Source organism: Peromyscus maniculatus, chromosome 9 (assembly GCF_049852395.1).
Source record: "Peromyscus maniculatus bairdii isolate BWxNUB_F1_BW_parent chromosome 9, HU_Pman_BW_mat_3.1, whole genome shotgun sequence".
Classification (NCBI taxonomy): domain Eukaryota; kingdom Metazoa; phylum Chordata; class Mammalia; order Rodentia; family Cricetidae; genus Peromyscus; species Peromyscus maniculatus.
Window position 1 is genome coordinate 119,007,269 of NC_134860.1, and position 22,021 is coordinate 119,029,289.

Consider the following 22,021-nt stretch of genomic DNA (forward strand, 5'->3'; position numbering starts at 1 on the left):
AGGAAAGACCACCAGGGGCTGATCCTGGACAGGCAGCAGGAGTGTTGAGCTCCAGGCACTCGGGACAGAGACACTGGGTGGCAGCTGGGGCATTTGTGCAGGGGATACTAGCGATGTATACGGAGGAGGGACAAGCTTGTTCTGGAGGTGTGTGCTGATGGTGGAAAAGATGGATTGGGGCCCAGATGCTGGTGAGGTTCAGCTGACTGGAGAGCAAGAGCGGGTTGGTGGAGGGTGGTCATCCCTCCACTTTCCATCCTGGGTAGCTTTGACTGGCAGAGTGGTGCACTTGCATCTCTGTAGAGCTTTGTGGAAGGATTCACTTGCTTTCAGTGGCTATAGAAACTTAGTCAGCATTGAGAGGCTCTGGGCGAGACAGCCACAGAGTTCTGTGCCCTCCTGGGGACGAGGGTCATTGTCTACCATACCCTGGGTAGAGTCTGACGTTAGGGACGGGTTGGTTGTTGGGTCAGAGGATAAACAGGTCTATGGTTTGCATCAGCCACTCTCCAGAGACACTTCCCCTCAGGATAACCATGTTCTAGGTAGTGGCTTTGGGGATGCACATGGTGGTCCAGGAAGAACATGGACAATGAAGCAGAAATGGACAGCTCAGGCCGCTCTGTCCAGCAAAGAAGGCGGTCCTCAGAAATCATAGGAGAAAGGAGGCTGACTGCTGGTTTCCCAGGGAACAAGGTGAAGTAGGCAGGGCCTTTGGCATCTCCTACCATGCTGTATCCTGGGGAAATCCTGGAGGGTGTCCTTGCTGTCCTCAGTCCTGATGTGACCTCCCTCACTCCTTTTATTCCCCTTCTCACTCATCCCCCCACACAGCTGATGTCCCACACGTGAAGGACAAGAACATATCAGCACATGGCACACGAAGTCCCACTGATCTGATTTATCTCGATGTGGGGTTTGGCTCGGACTGAGGTCTCTACAGTTTGTAGAAGGAACTGGCGGAGGTGGACACCCAAGGCCGAGCTGTCCAGAACCTCGTTCCTGGGAAGGCTCGCCCAGGCAGGCAGGGCGAAGGAGGCAGCAGAGGTTTGGTTGCTCAACTTCTTGTTGAAGGGAAAGGAGTTCCAGCCGCGGAGAGGCGGAAGAGCTGGTAATTCCAGATGCTTTGACACGTTTTCCTGGAACAAAACATCCTTCAGTGAGGCAAATCAAAGTATGTGGGTCAAGAGACAATGGGAGATTCAAGGACAGAGAAAATGCCAGGATGTTCTCAGTTGAAGTGCTTCTGCTTTTCATCTGGTAGGGAGGACGATGGGTATTCTTATCTAAAAATATTTCTCAACATCTTATACATTTTATGTCAGGAACAAATGTTGGCATCGCAACCAGAAAAGATATACAGGGCATTTCTTTCATAAAGGGAGAAAGGAGGGGGGACTCCATGCTTGGTGCCCTGGAGCTGAAGCCCAGCCTTCAGATGCCTCATCCGGGCTACTTTCGCCACACCACGCTGAGCCGTGGGTCGGGGTGGTCTGTGACACCTCATCTAGGGTGGCAGGAAGAGCCCTGCTGTCTTCTACTTTTTGACCAGGAAAAGGTGGCAGGTAGCTTCCCAGGCGATGCGCCCACTTCTGTCCCGCCACCCCTTGGAAGCACTTTGCTAAGAATCGCCATCCAAGTTACTGCTAAGATGGCCGGTTCCCAACATTAGTTTCAATCCAGGTGTTAGCTCCTCCAAAGATTGGTTGTGCTTATTTCCACTGTGGATTGGTGGTGTTTTCTGTCCAAACCCTTCTGGGGTCTTTGAGTCTCTCTCCATGTGTCCCTCAGGGGAGGCCTCACCTATCTCCACCATGGCTGGAATCCCGCTTCAGTGGCTTCCTCAGCTGCCCTCTCAAGGTGTCACAAATAGACAACTCAAGCTGTAGGGATTGATTCTTCCAGGTTCTGGAGGTTGGAAGTCCAAGAAGAATACCCAGCTGTGTTGGTTCCATCTGACGGCTGTGAAAGAAGAATTTGCTTCAGATCACATTGGCTTATAAATAGCTGTCTTTGTCTTCACATGATGCTCCCTGTGTGGTGTGTGTGTCCAAATCCTTTTTGCTTTCTTTATCAAGATACCAACAAGCTTGGATTAGGATTGCCCTCATAATCTTGGGGAAATGGGCTGGAGATCCTTATCAAATCCAGTCATGCTCTGAAGTACTGAAGTTTTGGACTTCAACTAGGAAAGACTGGGGGACATGTTCTAACCTGGGAGACGGAAGACCACAGCTCCACAAGGTCCCCATTGCTAGGCACTGCCCGCTGCTGGCCAGGCCTCCAGGTCGCACCAACCCCCAACCCTCCCAGCTGCCCCACTCACCATGCACCCAGTTTTCTCCTGTCCGGATTTGATTCCTATGACAGCCCACCCCACCTGACTGGATTTACACAGAGTGTAAGGTATTATCCTAAGCTCTCTGCTTCAGAGCTGATGGGTCAGTCATGCTCAGAACACTAGTTTTGTTAGGGACCAGCTTTGGGCCTCCTCCACATGACATAGCATCTTTGGAAGCTCAGTTTAACGCAGGTCCAACAGGTCTGGACCTGGGTGGTGCTGCTCAATTTGTAAGGCCAGTACAGTAGTTCAGTTTCACTTCTCTGTCTATGGCTTCCTGGATAAGGCACAAAAAATTCTCAGGCAATCCCAGGTACCATTGGAAATCCCATCCTACCACTGTAACCAGTGTGGCCACATTCCAAATTCTAATAGACACAGAACTGAAGGAACCATCATTCTTGTCTTTTCCCAACAATAAGAGGGCGCCCTCCCTCAGCCTTGGTGCTTCCAAGGGTCGGGGTCCTCCTGAGGCAGGAGTGTTGACTTCCGTTGACTTGCGCGGGGATTGGCTTAAGTGAACAAGACAGGGCAGCAAACTCAAGGCTCTCACACCAAGTCTCCTGTTCAACGTTCGTGTCGCACAAGCCCAGACTCTTACCAGACACCAGGTCCTTCTACGACAAGCCTCCTCCAGTGGTGACGCTGGTTACATTTAAAATGTGCATTCTCACCGACTCAAGTTAATTCCATCCCTAAGAATTTATTCTTTTGAGATAAAGTGATGTACACCAGTACTTGGAAGGCAGATCTCTTGTGAGTTTGAGGTCAGCTTGGTCTATATAGTGAGGACCAGGTCAGCCAGGGCCACATAGTGAGACACCACCTCAAAAAAAAAAAAAAAAATGTTTGTTTCTGCTCGTCTTCTCTCTTTGGATGCAGCATCCCCCTCTCCTTTCTGTTGGAGGGTCACTTTGCATTTTATTTTCCTGGAAAATGCTATTCTCCTTTGGTCCATGGACATCACTGGTTTTTCTTTCTTGATCTCTTTTTGATGGTTCCTCCTCATCTCTGTTGCCTCTTGATACCAGAGAGTCCTAAGGCTCAGTTCCTGAGCTTTTTTCTGTCCACCCCCATTACAGAAGCCACCTCAATTGCTGTAAGAGTTACTTTACCTGCTGCTGTGACCTGACAGGTATGAAGAAACAACTTGGGGGGCTGGGAGGACGGCTCAGCAGTTCAGAGCGTGCATCGCTCTTGTCGGGACCCGAGTTTGGTACCCAGCATCCACACTGAGTGACTCTCAACCACCTGTCTGTAACTCCAGCTCCAGAGAATTCAACAACCCTCCCTGGCTTCTGAGGGCATCTGTACTCATGAGTACATGCCCCTACACACACACACACACACACACACACACACACACACACACAAAATAAAAACAAATCTTTATAATTTATTTAAATATTTAAATATATTTTTAAAAATATAAAATATTTTTAAAAGGAAGCCATTTAAGGAGGTGGGGATCCTTCCGAGGGGACGGTCCGTGCTGGCGGAGGAGGTATGGAGGTTTAGTGGCATTGCAGTAGCTAGAGCTTGCGGCAGCTGCTTGCTCAGATCACAGGGTACCAGGAAGCAGCCTGGACCAGCAATTACAGGAATCTCTCATCTTGGCAACTCCGGAGGGGAACTGCTCAGTGGCTGCTTCTCCATCCCTTCAAGGGTGAGGCTCAGATCCCTTGCCAATGTAGAATGGGTTTACTGAGACACAATCCCATCATGAACTGAGGGGGCATCTATATGTTGTTACTAATTATAGTGACCACATCTTTAAATTGTGACATGACTTTATGCACGGGGAAGTTATAGGTCCAAGGGGGAACTTACTACCACTGCTCAGCCAAACTGCCTTCTAAACATCTTGTGTTTATACCTATAGACAAAAGCTACCCCCAGCCTTAATCAGAAAAGTCTCTCTTTGCATTGATGGTGGTGAATGCAGAGATGCATGGCTGCTCAAGATGCTGGGAGTAAGGGACATAGGAGAGCTGAGCCCTAAGACATTTATACCACCCGTCTCAGGCTAGGCAATACTGAAAAAGAGGATGGCAGAAACACAAAAGGCTAAGGATATGGAGAAGGGCTGCGAATGTTGTCTCCTAAGCAGGGCGCCATCACTAAAACGACAAACTCACAGCAGCTTTGTTACTTGCACAGGGCCTGTCCAAGACCCGTCCTATCAACAATCACAGATGGGGGACTGGCGAATGGGGCCCTACCCTTGCTGCTGAACTGTTAGCTCCTGATAGGAAGAGTCTTTGTCTCCAGCTGTATGCTCTCTTCTGAGCCCAGCAGGTTCCAATACACAGCTCTAAACCCGGGCCACAGACAGACCTTGTTAAACTCAGTCATAAAACAATTAGAAATGTGAGAAAAATTTTTGTAGGGAAGTGGGTGGGGAGAGGCTAGACAGGGCCAGGAGGAGTTAAGAGAGGGTGGGGTGTGAGAGAAACTGGTGTGCACAACACACAGGCGTGAAGTCGTCAAAGAACAAGCTTAATTAATAAGAGTATTTATTTGGCTCACACTGTTAGAAGTTCAGTCCATTCAGCTGACGCCATTGTTTCTTGGTCTGTGGTAAGGTGGGCATCTCGTTACTTCACGCCCACTAGGAAACAGAGAGGGCACACCTGCACTGTGGCCTGTGTGTGTGGTACACTTGTTCCATCTGGACCCCTGCCTTTTGGATGGCGCTAGCCACATTCAGGGGGACTTCTTTCATAGCAGGGATTCCACATGTGAAGTGTCTCTGAGAACTCCCCCACAGGCCACCCAGAATGTGCTTTACTAATCTTGGTGTATCTCAGTCCAACCAAGGTGCAGATGGAGAGTGCTCATCCCAAATCTACCCCTTGTCATCTTGAGAACACTTGAAATCATACTCTCCAGATAAAGACATGGTCCTGCCTAATATTATATTGTTCTACTGCACACAACTGGAATGCATTAACTCCTCCTTCAAAGTATCACAGTTTCAGTACTGCTCAAAGGTCTGAGTAAAAGCCTCCTCAGAGACTCCAGGCAGACTCTTAGCTGTGAACCCTCGACACAAGCATTCTCATTCCAAATGGAATAGGAAAATGCTAAGAATTACACCAAAACAGGCAAAAACAAACAAAACAAACATAAGATTAAAAAAAACCACAAAACCAGTGGGGCAAACATTAAATCTCACAGTCCCATGTCTACCATCTAGAGCATGTCATGGCCTGCTATGAGCAACAAAGGACTCAGCTAAAGCCCACATGACCTCTCTCCTCTTAGGGCTTATCTTGGAGCCGTTTCATGTGCCCAATGCCTCTAATTCCCTGGCTTCTCCACCACCTATTCAGTTTGTTCTCAAAGCTTCACGTTAGCTTCCAGGGAACTGCCTGCCTGTCATGTGACGCCTGGCCTTCCAGGCTTTCCTTCATAATCTTGACAGAAGCCTCCATGTCCTAGGAAATTTTTTTTTTTTTTTTGAGACAGGGTTTCTCCATGTAGTTTTTGGTGTCTGTCCTGGATCTTGCTCTGTAGACCAAGCTGACCTCGAACTCAGAGATCCGCCTGCTTCTGCCTCCCGAGTGCTGGGATTGAAGGTGTGCGCCACCTCCGCCCAGCCCTGGGAACTCATGCATTCTGCTTGCCTGCAAAAGCCAGCATCATGAATCTTGGAAGAACAATTCCTAGGTGTGTGAGGTATTTGCTCCCTAAGGAGAAGTCCTTCAAAGGACTTTACACATCACACTCTCGAAGCTGCAAAGGTGGGTGTTTTCCTTTTATTGCTTCTGTGACAAAATACCAGAGAGAGCAATTTAATGGAGATTTATTCTGGCCCAGGTTCAAGTTTCAGACCACAGTCACGTGCACCTTTACTGCCGAGCCTGAGTGTATCAGGACTGAACACCACAGCAGGGTCTGTGGGAGAGCAGAGAGGCTTGCCTTAGGGGAGAGGAGACTGGGAAGAGGACAGAGAAGAGGCCCGGGGAGGGAGGAATGGAAAGGGAAGGGAGGCAGAGAGCTATCAGGGACAGTTCCCTTCAAACACATGCCCCAGTGACCTCCGCCCTTCAACCAGGCCCTACCTCCTTTAAGAATCCATCACTAGATTTCCCCATTGAGGATGTCAAAGTCCCCCTGACCTTATCCTCTCAGTGTGACTGGATTCATCACCTGGGGACCAAGCCTTCAACATTTCAATCTTTTGTGGGGGGGCATTTCATATCCAGACCGTAAGAGTGAGGTCTTACGAGGGTTCCAGATGACCCAAGGCATCTCTGTTGTTCCAGTGCAAGTGCTTAGTTTCCCCTAGCAGCTGTAATCTCCTAGCAAACACACCCTCCAGATCCACAGCTTTAAATAAACTCCTGTTCCTGACAAAACTGCATTTCCTCCCAGGTCTTCCGGTTCTGCTTCTCACTTTAAGCCTGGCTAAATGCAGCTTGCAATACCTATGCTACCGTTGAAATACCGGATCACCTTGAAGCTTCCTCAGCTAGGTTATTCTCTCACCTTTAAACTCAGTGTCTCAGGGAATGGAGGAAATGGAGACAAGTTCTTAGCAGGGATGCAATCGGAACAACCTGTAGCTCAGTTCCTGAGAGACCTTGTTCCTGTCCCAATTCATGGGGGCGGTCTTTACCATACATGGTCCCCGAGCATCCTGCTCTCCAGAGCTTGCGTCAGAATCGCCCACTAAGCTCTGCTTACAGCAAGCTCTGTCTGGTTGGCTTTTCTAGATGCTTCCTGTGAACCAGTCCCAACGGCATCTGAACTATGCGATCGGCTTTGCTGTGGTGATCAGTCCTCCTCATTAATGTCTTTTTGTGGTAGCTAAACTGTAGTGAGAAATACCTGAGAAAAACTCCTTGACGGGAACGATTTTGGCTCACACTTTCAGTTTGTCAGTCACAGTTCCGACGGCTCCACGGTCTGTGGACCTGACGTGAGTAGATCGTCGTGGTGGGAAAGCTTGGAGGAACCACTCACCTCATGCCAGGAGCAGCATGCAGGCTTGTCTGCGCTGGCGGGATTCTTCCTCTATCCATATTTGTTCCATCTGCGTCCTGCAGACGGACGGTGCTGTCCACATTCACATGGTCTTCCCCTCAGTTCCTGTACCTCACTACTCCCCAGGTGTCCCTCAATCCAATCAAGTTGGCAATCAGAGTTAACTATCACATGCACGAGATATTTATTAGATAAGTTTATACATTTTGATAATGGAAGCACTTTTTCTCATTTTTTGGCTCAATTTGTGGATGAAGAAATCAGATATGGAAGGCTAGCTCCAAAATCAAACTATAAAATATACATGTGCCCTAACTTATACACCCAAAGGAAGCTCAACTGCACCACAAGGACACATGCTCAACTATGTTCACAGCAGTTTTATTTGTAATAGCCAGAACCTGGAAAGAACCTAGATGCCCTTCAACAGAATGGATAAAGAAAATGTGGTACATTTACACAATGGAGTATCACTCAGCCATTAAAAACAATGACATCAGGAAATTTGAAGGCAAATAGAAGGAACTAGAAAAAAAATCACCGAGTGAGCAAACCCAGACCCAGAAAGACAAACATGGCGTGTACTCACTCATAAGCAGATATTAACTGTAAAGTGAAGGATAACCATGCTACAACCCACAGACTCAGAGAGGGTACGGTAACAATGGGGGGCCCCGAGGCAGGATGCATGGATCTCCCTGGGAAGGGGAAAGAGAGCAGATCTCCTGGGTGGACTGGAGGCAGGTGGGCATGAGGACTTGAGGGGCTGGGTTACAGGGTGAATGGAGGGGAACAGTGCTGAAAGAAATGACTGGAAGGTCATTTCCTTAGTAAAAGGCCATTTCTTCGTGAAGCCTGATGCAACTTCCACAAGTCTACAAGGATGGCCCCAGCTAAGATTCCCAGCAGCAATGGACGCATAGCCTGACCATCCCGTGATCAGATTGGTGACTACCCAGCTTGTCAGCAGAGAACCTACATCTGTGACTGATGGGAGCAGATTCAGAGACCCACAGCTAAACATTGGGCTGAGCTGGGGAGTCCTGCTAAGGAGAGGGAGGAGGGATTGTAGGAAACAGGGGGGAGGGGTCAGGAACATCACAGGAAAACCCATAGAAACCTTTACCCTGGCTCATGGGAACTCAGAGTCTGAGCCAACAACCAGGGAGCCTGCATGGGACGAACCTAGGCCCTCTGTATATATGTGACAGTTGTGTAGCTTAGTCTATACGTGGGACTCCCAGCAAGGGGAGCAGGGACTATCCCTGGTGCTTTGACTGGCTCTAGGGAACCTGATCCTCATGCTGGATTGCCTTGCCCAGCCTGAATACAGGGGAAGGTACTTGGTCTTATGGCAGCTTGACAAGCCATGCTTTGCTGATGCCCATGGGAGGCCTGTTGCTTTCTGAGCAATTATGGAGGAGGGGTGGATTGAGGGGGATTGCAGAGAGGAAGGGAATGAGAGGAGAGGAGGGAGAGGAGGCTGTGGTCTTAATGTAAAATAAATAAATTAATTTTAAAAAGTAACTAACCAGCTAAAACAAAAGCCACACTGGCCATGTGTGTTTACAGCCCTATTCCCTGAGGCATTTCTTCTCTCTGCCCTCATAGGCAACAAAGAGCTGGCCTGTGCTTAACACGATGCTGTGATCTTAAAAAGTTAAGAGGGCAGAGCTCCTGTGAAGTATTCTTACCCTAAAAAATAAACACACAAACAGGTTGAAGACACAGCTTACCGACAGAGTACTTGCCCAGCATGTACCAGGCCCAATGCCACCTCCAGCACCAAAAGAAAAAAAAAATGATGCAAAGGGACTTTTGGAAACCTTGGGCAGATTAGGTTTATTACCTGATAGTGGTGATGGCATCACACATCTGACTCAGACTATATACATTACATGTGTGTGGACTTTCGGTATATGAGTTGAACTTCTAGACCACTCTGTAGCTACTAATTTTTTAGCTCTACAACAGCCTTCGGTGTTGATGATCACATTTGCATAAATGATTCCCTACTAAGGAAATCAACTAATTGTTTTTGACAAAGCCTGTGTAAGTTAGTCTAGCCTCAAACTCACTGTCTCCCAGCTTCTGCCTCTTAGTTATGGAGATTACAGGCATGAGCCATCACCTCTGGCGGAAGTCAGTGTCTCTATGTTTAGGAGACGTCACGTGAGTAAACCATTACTCACTGTGGTTATTTTTTGGTTACTTGTAAGTTCTCTTTCAGCATGGCCTGGCTACTCTCGGCAGCTGCTTTCCATGCAGAAACCTGTGTACACTCACTTACGTACACTACTAAATTCCCAGGTAGCTCGTAACCCTAACAAGGACCTAACTAGATTTTTAATTCTACAGTTACTTCAGAAACAATCTTCTCAAAGGGGAACTAAGAAGTTATTGTTCCATGGGTAACAGTTTCTCTTTGGAAGGATGACAAGGATGTGTAGATAGATGACAGGGATGGTTGTGTGAATGTCCCATCACTGACCTGTACAGGAGAATGGTCAAAATGGCAAAATTTGTCATGTACTCTTTCCCATCAATTAAAAAAAATATATACTGCTGTGGGATGGTCTTTCTGTATGCTGTGAATATATGTTGCTACTATTGGTTAATAAAGAAGCTGTTTTGGTCTATGGTAGGGCAGGATAAGCGCCAGGTGGGAAATCCAAGAGAGATACAGGGAGAAGGAAGGCAGAGTTGGAGGAGACGCCAACCTGCCGCCCAAGGATCAACAATATGCCAGCAGACCGGTAACGCCACGGCCACGTGGCAATACATAGATTAATAGAAATGGATTAACTTAAGATGTAAGAGCTAGCTAGCAAGAAGCCTGAGCCTTAGACCAAACAGTTTGTAATTAATATAAACCTCTGTGTATTTACTTGGGACCAAGTGGCTGCGGGACACAGGAAAACTTCTGGCTATAATGTATAATCTATGTAAAATAACTCTAAAAATCTACTGGTAACCAGCTATAGTTTTTCCAAACTACTACTTTAATTTATAATTTAAAAAATCGCTATATTCTATGTGTGTGTGTGTGGCACATGTGTCACCATATGTGGTGGAGGTGGGAACTTTGTGGAGCTGGCTCTCTTTTTACCTTTCTATGGGTTCTGAGGAACTGAGCTCAGACGGGCAGACTTACAGGTCAGCACCAGCACCCCGTGTGCCTCTCAGCAGTCCTAAGGTATTGTCTGACACGGACATTCACATTTTCTATGAACTCGATGAAACATCCCACCAGCCAACAGGACTCTTCTTGCTCCACTGTCCCTTGCCCCTCTGTTTACTCAGTGAAGGTGACTGACTCCCTTTCCACACTTGCAAGCCTCTGGCTTTTCCTCGGCTGTCTTCCGGTGTCCATCTTTAGCATGTCCATCAGAGAGAAGGCTCTTTCTCTACTGCTGTACAGTAAGTGAGGGCTGGCCACCTTCCAAACTTAATCTATCTTCCAAGGACTCTTTCTAGACTTTTATTTATCTTACCATGTGACGACTTGAATTTTATGACTCCTAAACGAGGTGTTTATGACCAGTAAATCCAACTCCACGACAAAGCTTTAAACCCAGCTGTGATGATGTCTGAGTTGAGGCTCATAACACAGGGCGAGGATGTCAGCGACTCCGGGCATCTCCATGCCCTCTGCCATCAGACCCAACGTATTCCTTGCTTACTGGTGTTCAAGGGCTGCCACACCACAGCTGTCTTTCCTTAAATGGCATGGAAAAGACAGTCTCCCTGACCTTCAAGTAAACAGCCCACTCTTGAAACCCGTGTAGAAAGTTCCTTCTCTTGCGGCAACTACACAGCACTGACAATGAACCGACCCACCCTCTGGGCCACTGGGCCGGCCAGAGGCACGGCCAGCACCCTGCCATGTGACCCATCCTATGACCCTGCCCAGTGCTCGTGGCCATGTGGGGCACGAGGGTGGGCTGTTCCAGCGCAGTTGCCTGAGCATCTCTGGGAGAGGCGGCTGGTGAGTGTATACCGGAGTGCTCACCTCAGAAGCAAGTCGGGGAGATGATAAAGCTTTGTCATAACTGAAGAGAGGAACCCAGACTCAAGTGCCTCCCGTTAGCACTCACCAAGTCCTCTGCTCCTAAACTCCTAGCTCCACCTTTTGAAATTTGTATCATGGAAACTTCCAGAGAAGTGGTGTTCAGATTTCCATACACTCAACCACAGCTTCAACAGCTACCAACACTCCATCCGCCTTATTGTGTCCATCCACTGTCTTCTTTTATTTTAGAGAAAGTTTTGATAATGTTATTTTTTACCTCTAAACACCCTTCCCTTTTTTAGGATTACCAAACAACAAATATCCAGTGTTTATTACCAGAAAGTCAGCAATGTTACTTTTAATACAGTTGGGGTACAGGATATTTAATTACAGCAGGGCAGTGATTCCAGTTAAATTAAAATCCTTTATTTTTCCAAATATAAAATTACTGAATTAAAGTCTTCAAAGAAAATATAACATGGTGAAAATCTTAAGTTATCCCAACTCACCACAGGATTCAGGGTTAACCAATCACATACTCCACCATTTTGGCAAAAGGATGAAAATTCTTTTTAACAGTTTATAAACCTAATATGTAGCAAAGACTGTATACATCTCCATATTGCACGTCTTATGTACAAGAATAAACAGTTACGTCCAATGTGTTTGCCCCCACGGAGAACAGCACAAACGGCTCAGCGAGAACACGCGGAAGTGGGTGTATTAAAAACGTAGAAATGTGAGGGCATGTGCACAGCAGAAGGCCGCCGCACTAACAAACGGTATGTGCGCCGGGCTTCAGTGTGGAGTTTGTTAGGGCAGCCTCTGGTTCTACGCGGCCCGACCAGGCTGAGGCTCACAGACAGCTTCTCAAGCTCTCGCGTTTGCAACACAAGGCTTGAATACAAAGGCTCCACGTCTCCTCGTTCACTAGTACAAAAGTTACAATAGTCAATCCCCTTCAGTCATCAAAAACTAGACACAAAAATAGCTCTTGTACTCAACCCGAATGTGCCACAGGAAAAAAATATTTTCAAGATTTTTTCCAGCTTGGTCCCCAGCCTCAGTTTCAGTGCTTGTTGCGTCTGCTAAAAATGTCCTCCGACAGTTTCCTTTTTCCTTTAGGTCAGTTAATACTATGCTGTAAAAAGAATAAAACTGAACTACAGCTTAAGAGTGTCCACCACAAACTCCTGTTAAGACATGAGGAAAACTAAATATTGCCAGTGAGATTTAAAAAATATGTGCACCTTCCCCCAACTCCTATAAATCTGCTACTAAATATCACAGTCCAGGCTCCCTCTCGATCCGGTTCCCCATGGCTTCTTCCTGTGCTTGGCCACACCAGTGATTAGCTCTGGAAGTCATCCTGAGTTCGCACATGACAAAGCATGTCCCTACACGTGGTTCATGAGGTAAAATCACACAACCGAGGACGAGCTGGTCAACCCTTGAACCACTGTGCTCGTGGGCGTCCCACTGATGGCGTTGAAGATGTGCAGAGAGTTTGGTAGGACGCTTGTCTTCTCCTCCAGGGGGCAAATCTTGAGGCACAGAAAGACAAGATAATCAAAGTGCAAAGCTCCGGCAGCCAGCCACTCAGCGCTGAGGTGACATACACGGCTCACATCCAGCTGCCATTCTGCATGATGATGCACACAGCCAGGCCTGGGCTTTGCCAGTTTGCATAGATGGTTTTAGCTTATCTAATAAATGGCCACCTTCACACTGGGATTGTAAGGAGAACGACAGAAAGAATGTGCTTTGTTTCCTTTACAAGTTAAGGAATGGGAGCCTTCTAGACTCGCCAGATCTTAGGTAACTTGTGGTCTACCTTCCAGCTCCATTGAGACATGAACTACACATGAACCCTTGGAAAAAAAACCTCTGTAAGTGAATTTGGATTATCTGCGTTTCTTTCTGGCCTCCTTTTCTCAGGTCTTACAGACTTAAGTGCCTCTTCATGGCAAATAAGAATAGAAAAGGATCTGGGTGTATGATTTCTCTCTAGCTTCGTGGAGGCTCAGAAGACCCATGCAGAGGATCCTCTGGAACACCAAAGCCACCATGCCAGGTCACAGTTCTTTCTATGCATGGGCTCAAAAGGGTTTAATCTTCACAGATGCTGAGACAATGGGAAAATTAAGGGGCAGTGCATAGCAAACCACTGCAGTTACTATGTGCTCGATCTAGGGGCTTAATCGATCCAGCCCATAATTCTCTCTACTTCTGTCCTTCCTCGTCCTGAGTGCTGGCGCCCATCCACCAGGGATCTGGAGGTTCCAAGGAAAAGATCACAAGTTTTCTCCAATTGTTTGTTCCCATGAGCCCCCTCTCCTTGTGCTTAATTATTCACACATTGATAATTTAATTGTTTCACTTTCCCCCCTACTTTTAAAAATGTTTGGAAGAGCCGGGCGTTGGTGGCGCACGCCTTTAATCCCAGCACTCGGGAGGCAGAGCCAGGCGGATCTCTGTGAGTTCGAGGCCAGCCTGGGCTACCAAGTGAGCTCCAGGAAAGGCGCAAAGCTACACAGAGAAACCCTGTCTCAAAAAAAAAAAAAAAAAATGTTTGGAAGAGAATTGCTTTCCACTGAACATGCACTATCCAAAGTCCACAATTGCCCAAATTTGGTCAGAACCTAGGTGACTCAATTTATGTCAGACAGCTTATCAGAAAAATAAAATTAAAAGTGGTATTACCATCCCAGCTGAGCATGTGCAGCATGGAGGAGAGAAAAACAACAACAAGGACATTAGAGCTCAAATGATCACGTCAGCTCTCCACAGTATAGACCGCACAGCCCTAACTAACACTTCTGCCACACAACCCCACACCCAGGGCTCAGGAGACACCGCAGACGAGGGCTGGAAATGCTGTAAGCGCCAGAAGACGAGGGTTTCTGCTGCAGGATGGCGTCTTCTGTGTGTGAAAGGGAAGCTGTACCCAGATCTCAACAACGTGGCTGCCTAAGCAAGACCTGAGGAATGGCACCACCAACTGACATTCTGATGTGGATGGGGTGGGTGGGGGAGGTCTACAAGATCCCACTCTCAGGTGGAGAGCTACAGGCAGTTAATTGCTGCTGAGAGAGAGACTCTGTCTTCTCCAGGGATGAGCCCGATAGGTTATCCAATCCAGTCAGCCCTGAACACACACACAAGCAACACCAAATGGACTCTGCAGGTTGGATTTACAAATTTATATGTATGTATGTAACAATAACAATTAAAGAATAAGAGACCATGAATTTGGAAAAGTGTGTGCTGTGTATGTGTGTGTGTGTGTGTGTGTGTGTGTGTGTGTGTGTGTGTGTGAGAGAGAGAGAGAGAGAGAGAGAGAGAGAGAGAGAGAGAGAGAGAGAGAGAGAGAGATATTGATTGATTTGGGGGACAGGTGTAACTATCCTGCAAGACTAGAGACAATAACACAGGAGACAGACAGGGTGAGATCCAGGAGCTAATGTGATGGGAACAGTGACTTGGATTAATGTGCACATTGCCCTTGGACATTTGCTTGACACCCTGGCTGGATGCGCCTGTCCTGACACATGCAGGGACCACATGGAGAATTCACATGGGAAGGACAGAAAACTCAAGAGATTCGGGAAGACAAGGATCATGGAGGAAGGAGCCATGTGCAATCTCCTGGGGTGCCCAGGACAGCTGGAACAATTCCACTTTTTAAAAAAAATGACAAAAGACTTCTAAGGCAACAGATAATAACACCAGGCTGGTCAGCCCTGTTCTATCAGGGAAAGTTGAAAGCATGAATGTGGTTTCTCTGCCTTCCTTGGTGTAGGCAGCCCAAAGTTTAGCCCACACGGAGAAGAATGCTGCCCTCTCTGACAGTGTTAGATGTGGCTGGGTACTCTGCTTGTTTCTCTAAACAATCTGGGTTCGTGCAGCAAGGGTAGGGTATGGTACATTTTTCTTCAGAAATATTAATTCCAGCATACTGGAAGGCTTAACTTACTATTAGGAGTATTTCAGACCCCAAGAAATGCATTCCTCACCAGGTGCCCAAGCCAGCTTGGTACTGACCTGCTCACGCATGATGTCGGAGAGCTCCTTGGCCATTTCCCTGTAGTTGGCCTTCATCTCTTCCTGGTACTCCAGCTGGTCTTCTTTAATCAGACGTTCATTCACTGCTAGGGCTTGACCACACGCCTCCACAAATTGCCTGAGTGAGGTGAGAGGGGATAAGGGCATGTAGAAGGCGGACATTGGTCCGGCTAGAAGTACCCGCCTGAACCAGAGCGGCGCTATAGTTTCGTTCTGTAGCACCCTCAAATGCCCATTGTTACGTGTGGTTCCCCAAGACAGTGCCATTGGTGGGTGGTGGAGCTCTTGGAGGTGGTACCTAGTGGGAAGTCTCTAGGCTGTTCGTGACATTGCCTATGAAGGGGTCGTGGGGCTCAGGACCCTTCCTCATTCTCTTTGGCTTCCTGGGTACTACAGCGTCTTCACTGCCCACCCCTCACCACAGGCCCCAACAACATGGAACACCATGAGCCCAAGCCAACCCTTTCTGTTTATAAGTGAATCATCTCAGCTGTGTTATAGTAACAGAAAGCTGAGCACCACAGAGGGATGAATGGTCTCTGTGGGAAAGCTGAGCACCACAGAGGGATGAATGGTCTACGTGGGAACACTGAGCACCACAGAGGAATGAATGGTCTCCGTGGGAATGCTGAGCACCACAGAGGGATGAATGGTTTCCATGGGAAAGCTGAGCACCACAGAGGGATGAATGGTCTATGTGGGAACACTGAGCACCACAGAGGGATGAATGGTCTCCGTGGGAAAGCTGAGCACCACAGAGGGATGAATGGTCTCTGTGGGAACGCTGAGCACCACAGAGGGATGAATGGTCTACGTGGGAACACTGAGCACCACAGAGGAATGAATGGTCTCCGTGGGAAAGCTGAGCACCACGGAGGGATGAATGGTCTCCATGGGAACGCTGAGCACCAGAGGGATGAATGGTCTCCGTGGAACACTGAGCACCACAGAGGGATGAATGATTTCCGTGGGAACACTGAGCACCACAGAGGGATGAATGATTTCCGTGGGAACGCTGAGCACCACAGAGGGATAAATGGTTTCCATGGGAACACTGAGCACCACAGAGGGATGAATGGTTTCCGTGGGAACACTGAGCACCACAGAGGGATGAATGATTTCCGTGGGAACGCTGAGCACCACAGAGGGATGAATGGTTTCTGTGGGAATGCTGAGCACCACAGAGGGATGAATGGTCTATGTGGGAAAGCTGAGCACCACAGAGGGATGAATGGTTTCTGTGGGAACGCTGAGCACCACAGAGGGATGAATGGTTTCTGTGGGAAAGCTGAGCACCACGGAGGGATGAATGGTCTCCGTGGAACACTGAGCACCACAGAGGGATGAATGATTTCTGTGGGAAAGCTGAGCACCACAGAGGGATGAATGGTCTCTGTGGGAAAGCTGAGCACCACAGAGGGATGAATGGTCTCCGTGGGAATGCTGAGCACCACAGAGGGATGAATGGTCTCCGTGGGAATGCTGAGCACCACAGAGGGATGAATGGTCTCCGTGGGAAAGCTGAGCACCACAGAGGGATGAATGGTCTCCGTGGGAAAGCTGAGCACCACAGAGGGATGAATGGTCTATGTGGGAACGCTGAGCACCACAGAGGGGTGAATGGTTTACGTGGGACACTGAGCACCACACAGGGATGAATGGTTTCCGTGGGAAAGCTGAGCACCACAGAGGGATGAATGGTCTCCGTGGGAACGCTGAGCACCACAGAGGGAGGAATGGTTCCCGTGAAGAGAAACTTCAGCATACTCTACCTGAAAACTTCCTTCAGCAGCTTCACCTTGTTGTCAGGGTATCTCTTCGTGTTGGTGTCATCGAGGAAGGCCCGGGCATATGCTAGTGGACCAGCGTTGACCTGGGGAAAGAACAAGGCTTGATTAGAAGAAAAAGGACCACTACCATTTCCTTGTGTCAGCTGCCACACACTCTGAGTGCTCTTTAACTGAGTCACTCATGATCCCCGACTCCTAGTACATAACGGCCAAGAAAAAAATCATAACTGAGTTACATCAGGTACACTGCTTGATCCCATCACATACGCCACCCTTCATTTTATGTGAGAGGGAACCAGTGGAGGGAATGTAAGGACTCGCTCAGGTTTGAGCAACCAACATGCAAAACACCAGAGCCCAGGTCTCCAAACCCACAAAGTTCCTTCACACGGGATTTCAGACACTGGAATTTGTGCTACATTGTACTGAACAAGTCAACCTGGTGAATTCAGTGAGAACTGAAAACATACAGAAGCGTTCGTGTGTGTGTGTGTGTGTGTGTGTGTGTGTGTGTGTGTGTGTGTGTGTGTGCGCGCACCAGAAGTCAACATCAGAGCTCTATCCCTCTCTACATTATTATTATTATTATTATTATTATTATTATTATTATTATTATTACTACGATTACTTTGAGGCAGATTCTCTCCCTGACCCTGTAGCCCACTGATTAGGCTAGGTCTCCTAGACGGTGAGCCAGGGGCCTTCTTGTCTCTGCCTCCTCAGAGCTGGGGTTACAGGTGTGGGTCTGGCTATCTGACCTCAGCTGTACAGCAAGCACTTTCCTGAGGAGTCACCTTCCCGGCTCCTACAGCCATTGAAACTAAAAGGAAACCTCGTCATGGGATTGTAGAGGCAGCCATCGGCCAACGGTCTTCCTCATCATGGGATTGTAGAGGCAGCCATCGGCCAACAGTCTCACTGACTTAGCTGAGCTGTGCTGGAAACCAAAGATGAGGAACATTCTGCAGTGTGGTGAGTGACCCAGGATCCTGCCAACGTAGGAACGAGGAGAGAGGGGCGAGATCCTGGGACACGGGCTTAGGAAGCAAGCAGGGAGAGCTGTCAGCGTGAAGCTCTGGCCCTTCACGTGTGGGACTGTGGCAGTCTCAGAACTGGGCCAGGTGATTTCACGGCGGCTACGGGGAGGGGGGGGCCCAGAAGCCAGTGTCAGCGTGGGGCCCCCGCGAAGGACAGCTGGCTTTCCCGTGGTGACGGAATGTGGTGGCCTCTGCGTTAGGCTGTGTGAGAATGAAGTTCACGTGAAGACAGCACACAGACTGTCTGGCATGTGACAGGACACCCGATTTCAAACAGACAAAGAAGACAGCTGCAGATACTATGTGCGACACACTACAGGAGGATGGTGAGAAGCATGGCCGCAGGAAGCCTCGGGGCGCGCAGCCACTGGGACACCCACAGGAAAGGAGAGCCAACTTCCTTTGGCCTCGACTTTGTTATCAGGGGGGCCCAGCAGGAACATCATGTCTTCATTTGGTCACGGGGTCCATTGCTGTGTAAGATGGCTGGCCATTTTTATAAAATCTGGAAGGTCTCTGTCCAACAGTGCTGCAAGCTTACCCTTTAGACAGGTCCACCTGTCAGGCCCCACCCTCCCCTGGCCTTTCCATAGAGGGTCCCCGTTCCCAGGTCAAGTTATTGAGTAACATTTTTAGCTACAGAAAATGTGACCTCTGGCCCTGCTGTACGGTCCTGTTGCTGGAGTGCTGATATTCCCTTTCTAAACTACTTTGGCACTTTTTAGGACATGAGGGAGGTGACTATAAATATTTAAAAATACTTCTGTGGTCAACGACATTTGGTAAAATATTTGCTCAAAACTCATGATTCTTTACATGTGCATCTGATGAAATAGACAAAAAAGTGATTTCAGAAAACAGTCGCGGACATAGAACTTACACAGTTGAACTTCTGCATAGGCTTTGTAGACACACTACACTTGGACCAGAAAACAATGAACAGACAAGTACTTGAATTCCGTAAGTACGTATAAAGCTGGTCACTGCAGGGAGATGACTTAAAATCTGCCTGTTACCTAGCTAACTATTTGAGATAACTTAAAAAAAGAACATTCATCTTAAGTATATAGCTTGATAAATCTTCACAAACAATGTATGCATTAACTAGTATCTAGATCGAAGATGATCTCCCAATAAATAGCACACGACACTTAGAAGGGGGAAAACGTAATGTTTTTTTTTTTTTTTTGAGACAGGGTCTCAGGTAGCCCAAAGCAGCTTTAAACTTGTTATGAAACTAAGGATAACTTTGAATTTCTGATCCTCCTGCCTCGGCCTTCAGGTGCTGGATTATTAGGCATGGCCTCACACGGCCAGTTTATGCAGCAAAGGATCAAATCCAGGCCTCCTTGCATGCTCGGTAGACCTCTATAGCCCTTTTCCCTGTTTTTGTTCTTTTGAGACAGGGTCTTACCGTGTAGTACAGGCTGGCCTCAAAGTCACAGCAGTGACCCTGCAAGTGTCTGAGCCTCAGCCACTTGTGCTGGCATTAGAGAGGCATGTCCCACCGAATCCTGCTGGGGAAAAAGTATCTTCACCCCTCTCCTCTGCCAAATACAGAACAGGTCCAGCTGGACGGCGGGTCTGAGTGTGAATATTGAACAGTGGAGGAATCTTACAGAGGACCAGATTTCTTTCTTTCAGCTGAGACATTAAGATCTGTGCTAGGTATGAAGCCCAGGCTTGCCTAGCACTGGCTACGTAGCCCAGGTTAGCCTTAGCTGATTGTACCACCTCAGCTTCTCAAGTGCTGAGATTACAGGGGTCACCACAAGTGCTATGTATGTCTGTGAAAGAACAACAAAACCCCACAAAACAAAACTTCCCTGTCAAAATCCCAACAATAGGATCACCTAAAACAAGACCCGAAGAGTAACACACTGACAGGTCAGCATGAACAGGGAATCTCACAAGGCTCCACCCTAGATGAAGAGCTACAGGCAACCGATGACGGCTGAGAGAGGGAGAATCAGTCTTTTCCAGGGACAAGACCCTGACAGGTTATCCAATCCCAACATGTCAGGCCTAAACACACGTACACACGGGCAACACTAAATGGACTCAGCAGCCTGTGCGTGTGCGTACATGTGTGCATGCGTGTGCATGTGCATGCATGTTTAATAATTTAGACGTTAGAGATCATGAATTTGAGGAAGAATGAGGGCATGGGAAGGGTTGGAGGGGGAGATGATGTAAATACAGTACTCATATATGAAATTCTCAAAAATGAATGACTTTAAAAACATGTTACCAGTAAAATCAACTCGATTGGGTTGCCTTAAAATGAAGACCTTTTTTTGTTAACAAAAAACAAAAACAAAACAAACAAACAAAAAAACCATGGAGAAGGTGAAACTCGAGGTACTTTTTCAGACACGATTTTCATGGGAACTAGAAACCAACAGTTTTCCAGGAAAGCCTGTTACTAACATCTTTCTTGGGCTTGAGGAGCGTTCTGTCAATCAGGGACCCAACACTCTCCAAGTCACTGGAAAGTCAGTGTGCCGTGACGAGTGTGCTGTCTCCAGCGGACAGCTCGGTAAAGGCAGGATTGGGGGCAGTTAAGCCTACCGCTCCCTCTGATAACGGAAGACAGGACGCCGCAGACACAGGGAACTAGGCTCCCCAGGCGGGGTGAGGGAGTGCAGCTTACAGGCTGAGGGGCCCCTCTGCCCACAGGGTTCTTCAGCTCACCTGGACGCTCACACTGCCCTGGAGCTTGAGCTGCAGTTTAATCATGTCCACGTCAGCCGAGGCGCACAGCTGGCGGAGCTCGGCCACCTTCTTGCTCATTTCGTCAATGGCCACCTCGATGGGGTTCAGGTCAGTGTGGTGCTGGTACATGACAGGGATCCGCTTCTTCACATAGGGGAAGCAGTGGATCGCTGCAGAGGAACAGGGCTGGGTTACTCCACAGTCTGGATGGTCTTTCCTGTGCTGAGGGAAAGTCATCACCATGCCTACCGTACAGCTAAGATAAGAAACTCAGAATTTGCCAATGTCACATGCTAATTCTCTTTGGAGCTGGGACACTTTCTTCCTTTTTAATACTGTATGCTTAAGATTTTATTTATTTCAATTTTATATGCATGAATGCTTTGCTTTCATGTATATCTGTTCAGTGGTGTGTGTGTGTGTGTGTGTGTGTGTGTGTGTGTGTGTGTGTGTGTGTGTGTGTGTGTGTGTGTGTTGCCCACGGAGGCCAGAAGAAGGCATCAGATCCTCTGGAATTGGAGTTACAGGTGTTGTGAGCTACCATGTGGGTGCTGGGAACCAAACTCAGGTCCTCTGCAAGAGCAGCCGGTGCTCTTATCCACTGAGCCACCTCTCCAGTCCTTAATGATGTGTGTAAGGACAGGTCATATCATAAGGTAAACAGAGTTGGTTCCTTCCTATCCCTTTAACAGGTAAAGTGTGTCTTTGAAAAAAAGCTCTTTTATTACTCTTTGCTTACTTTTTTAAAAAATCTATAGTGTCCTAACCCTCCTTGGAAGTTGTGAGATTCAAATGAGTAGGTTCTAGACAGCTTCTAAAACACACAAAAAAAGACTAAACAGTTTTGAGATATTATACAGCAGTTCAAGTACAAAAAAATAGTGCCATAGTATATCTCTGAGAACTTTCCTCCAGAGAACAACTTTGAGTCACATGACAAATTTGTCTAACCTTTCTTGCTCATATAAACCCTCCTCTTTCTCACTAATTAGACTGCCAGCGGAAACCAAGGTTGGATAAAGCACAGGGACAAATAGCCAAATGAATGGAAACACACAAACTATGAACC

General features: G+C 47.8%; 1 protein-coding gene across 21 annotated transcripts in view; it reads right to left on the reverse strand.

Moving 5' to 3' along the window:
- Positions 1–1,802: 1,802 nt before the first annotated feature.
- The window catches only part of Dock9 (dedicator of cytokinesis 9), a 279,931-nt gene continuing 259,712 nt past the window's right edge, over positions 1,803–22,021 (reverse strand). For 17 of the 21 annotated variants that reach the window (XM_076545586.1, XM_076545584.1, XM_076545579.1 and 14 more), the window contains 4 exons: positions 20,932–21,122; positions 17,183–17,283; positions 15,390–15,528; positions 11,750–12,889 (listed from right to left, as the gene is read on the reverse strand). In XM_076545586.1, coding sequence (XP_076401701.1) covers positions 12,767–12,889; positions 15,390–15,528; positions 17,183–17,283; positions 20,932–21,122 — 554 coding nt within the window. In that variant the 3' untranslated portion in view covers positions 11,750–12,766. Of the gene's footprint in view, positions 1,963–11,749; positions 13,619–13,920; positions 14,057–15,389; positions 15,529–17,182; positions 17,284–20,931; positions 21,123–22,021 lie in introns of those variants that run through there. The other 4 variants (XM_076545581.1, XM_076545587.1, XM_076545580.1 and 1 more) reach the window with 3 other exon arrangements.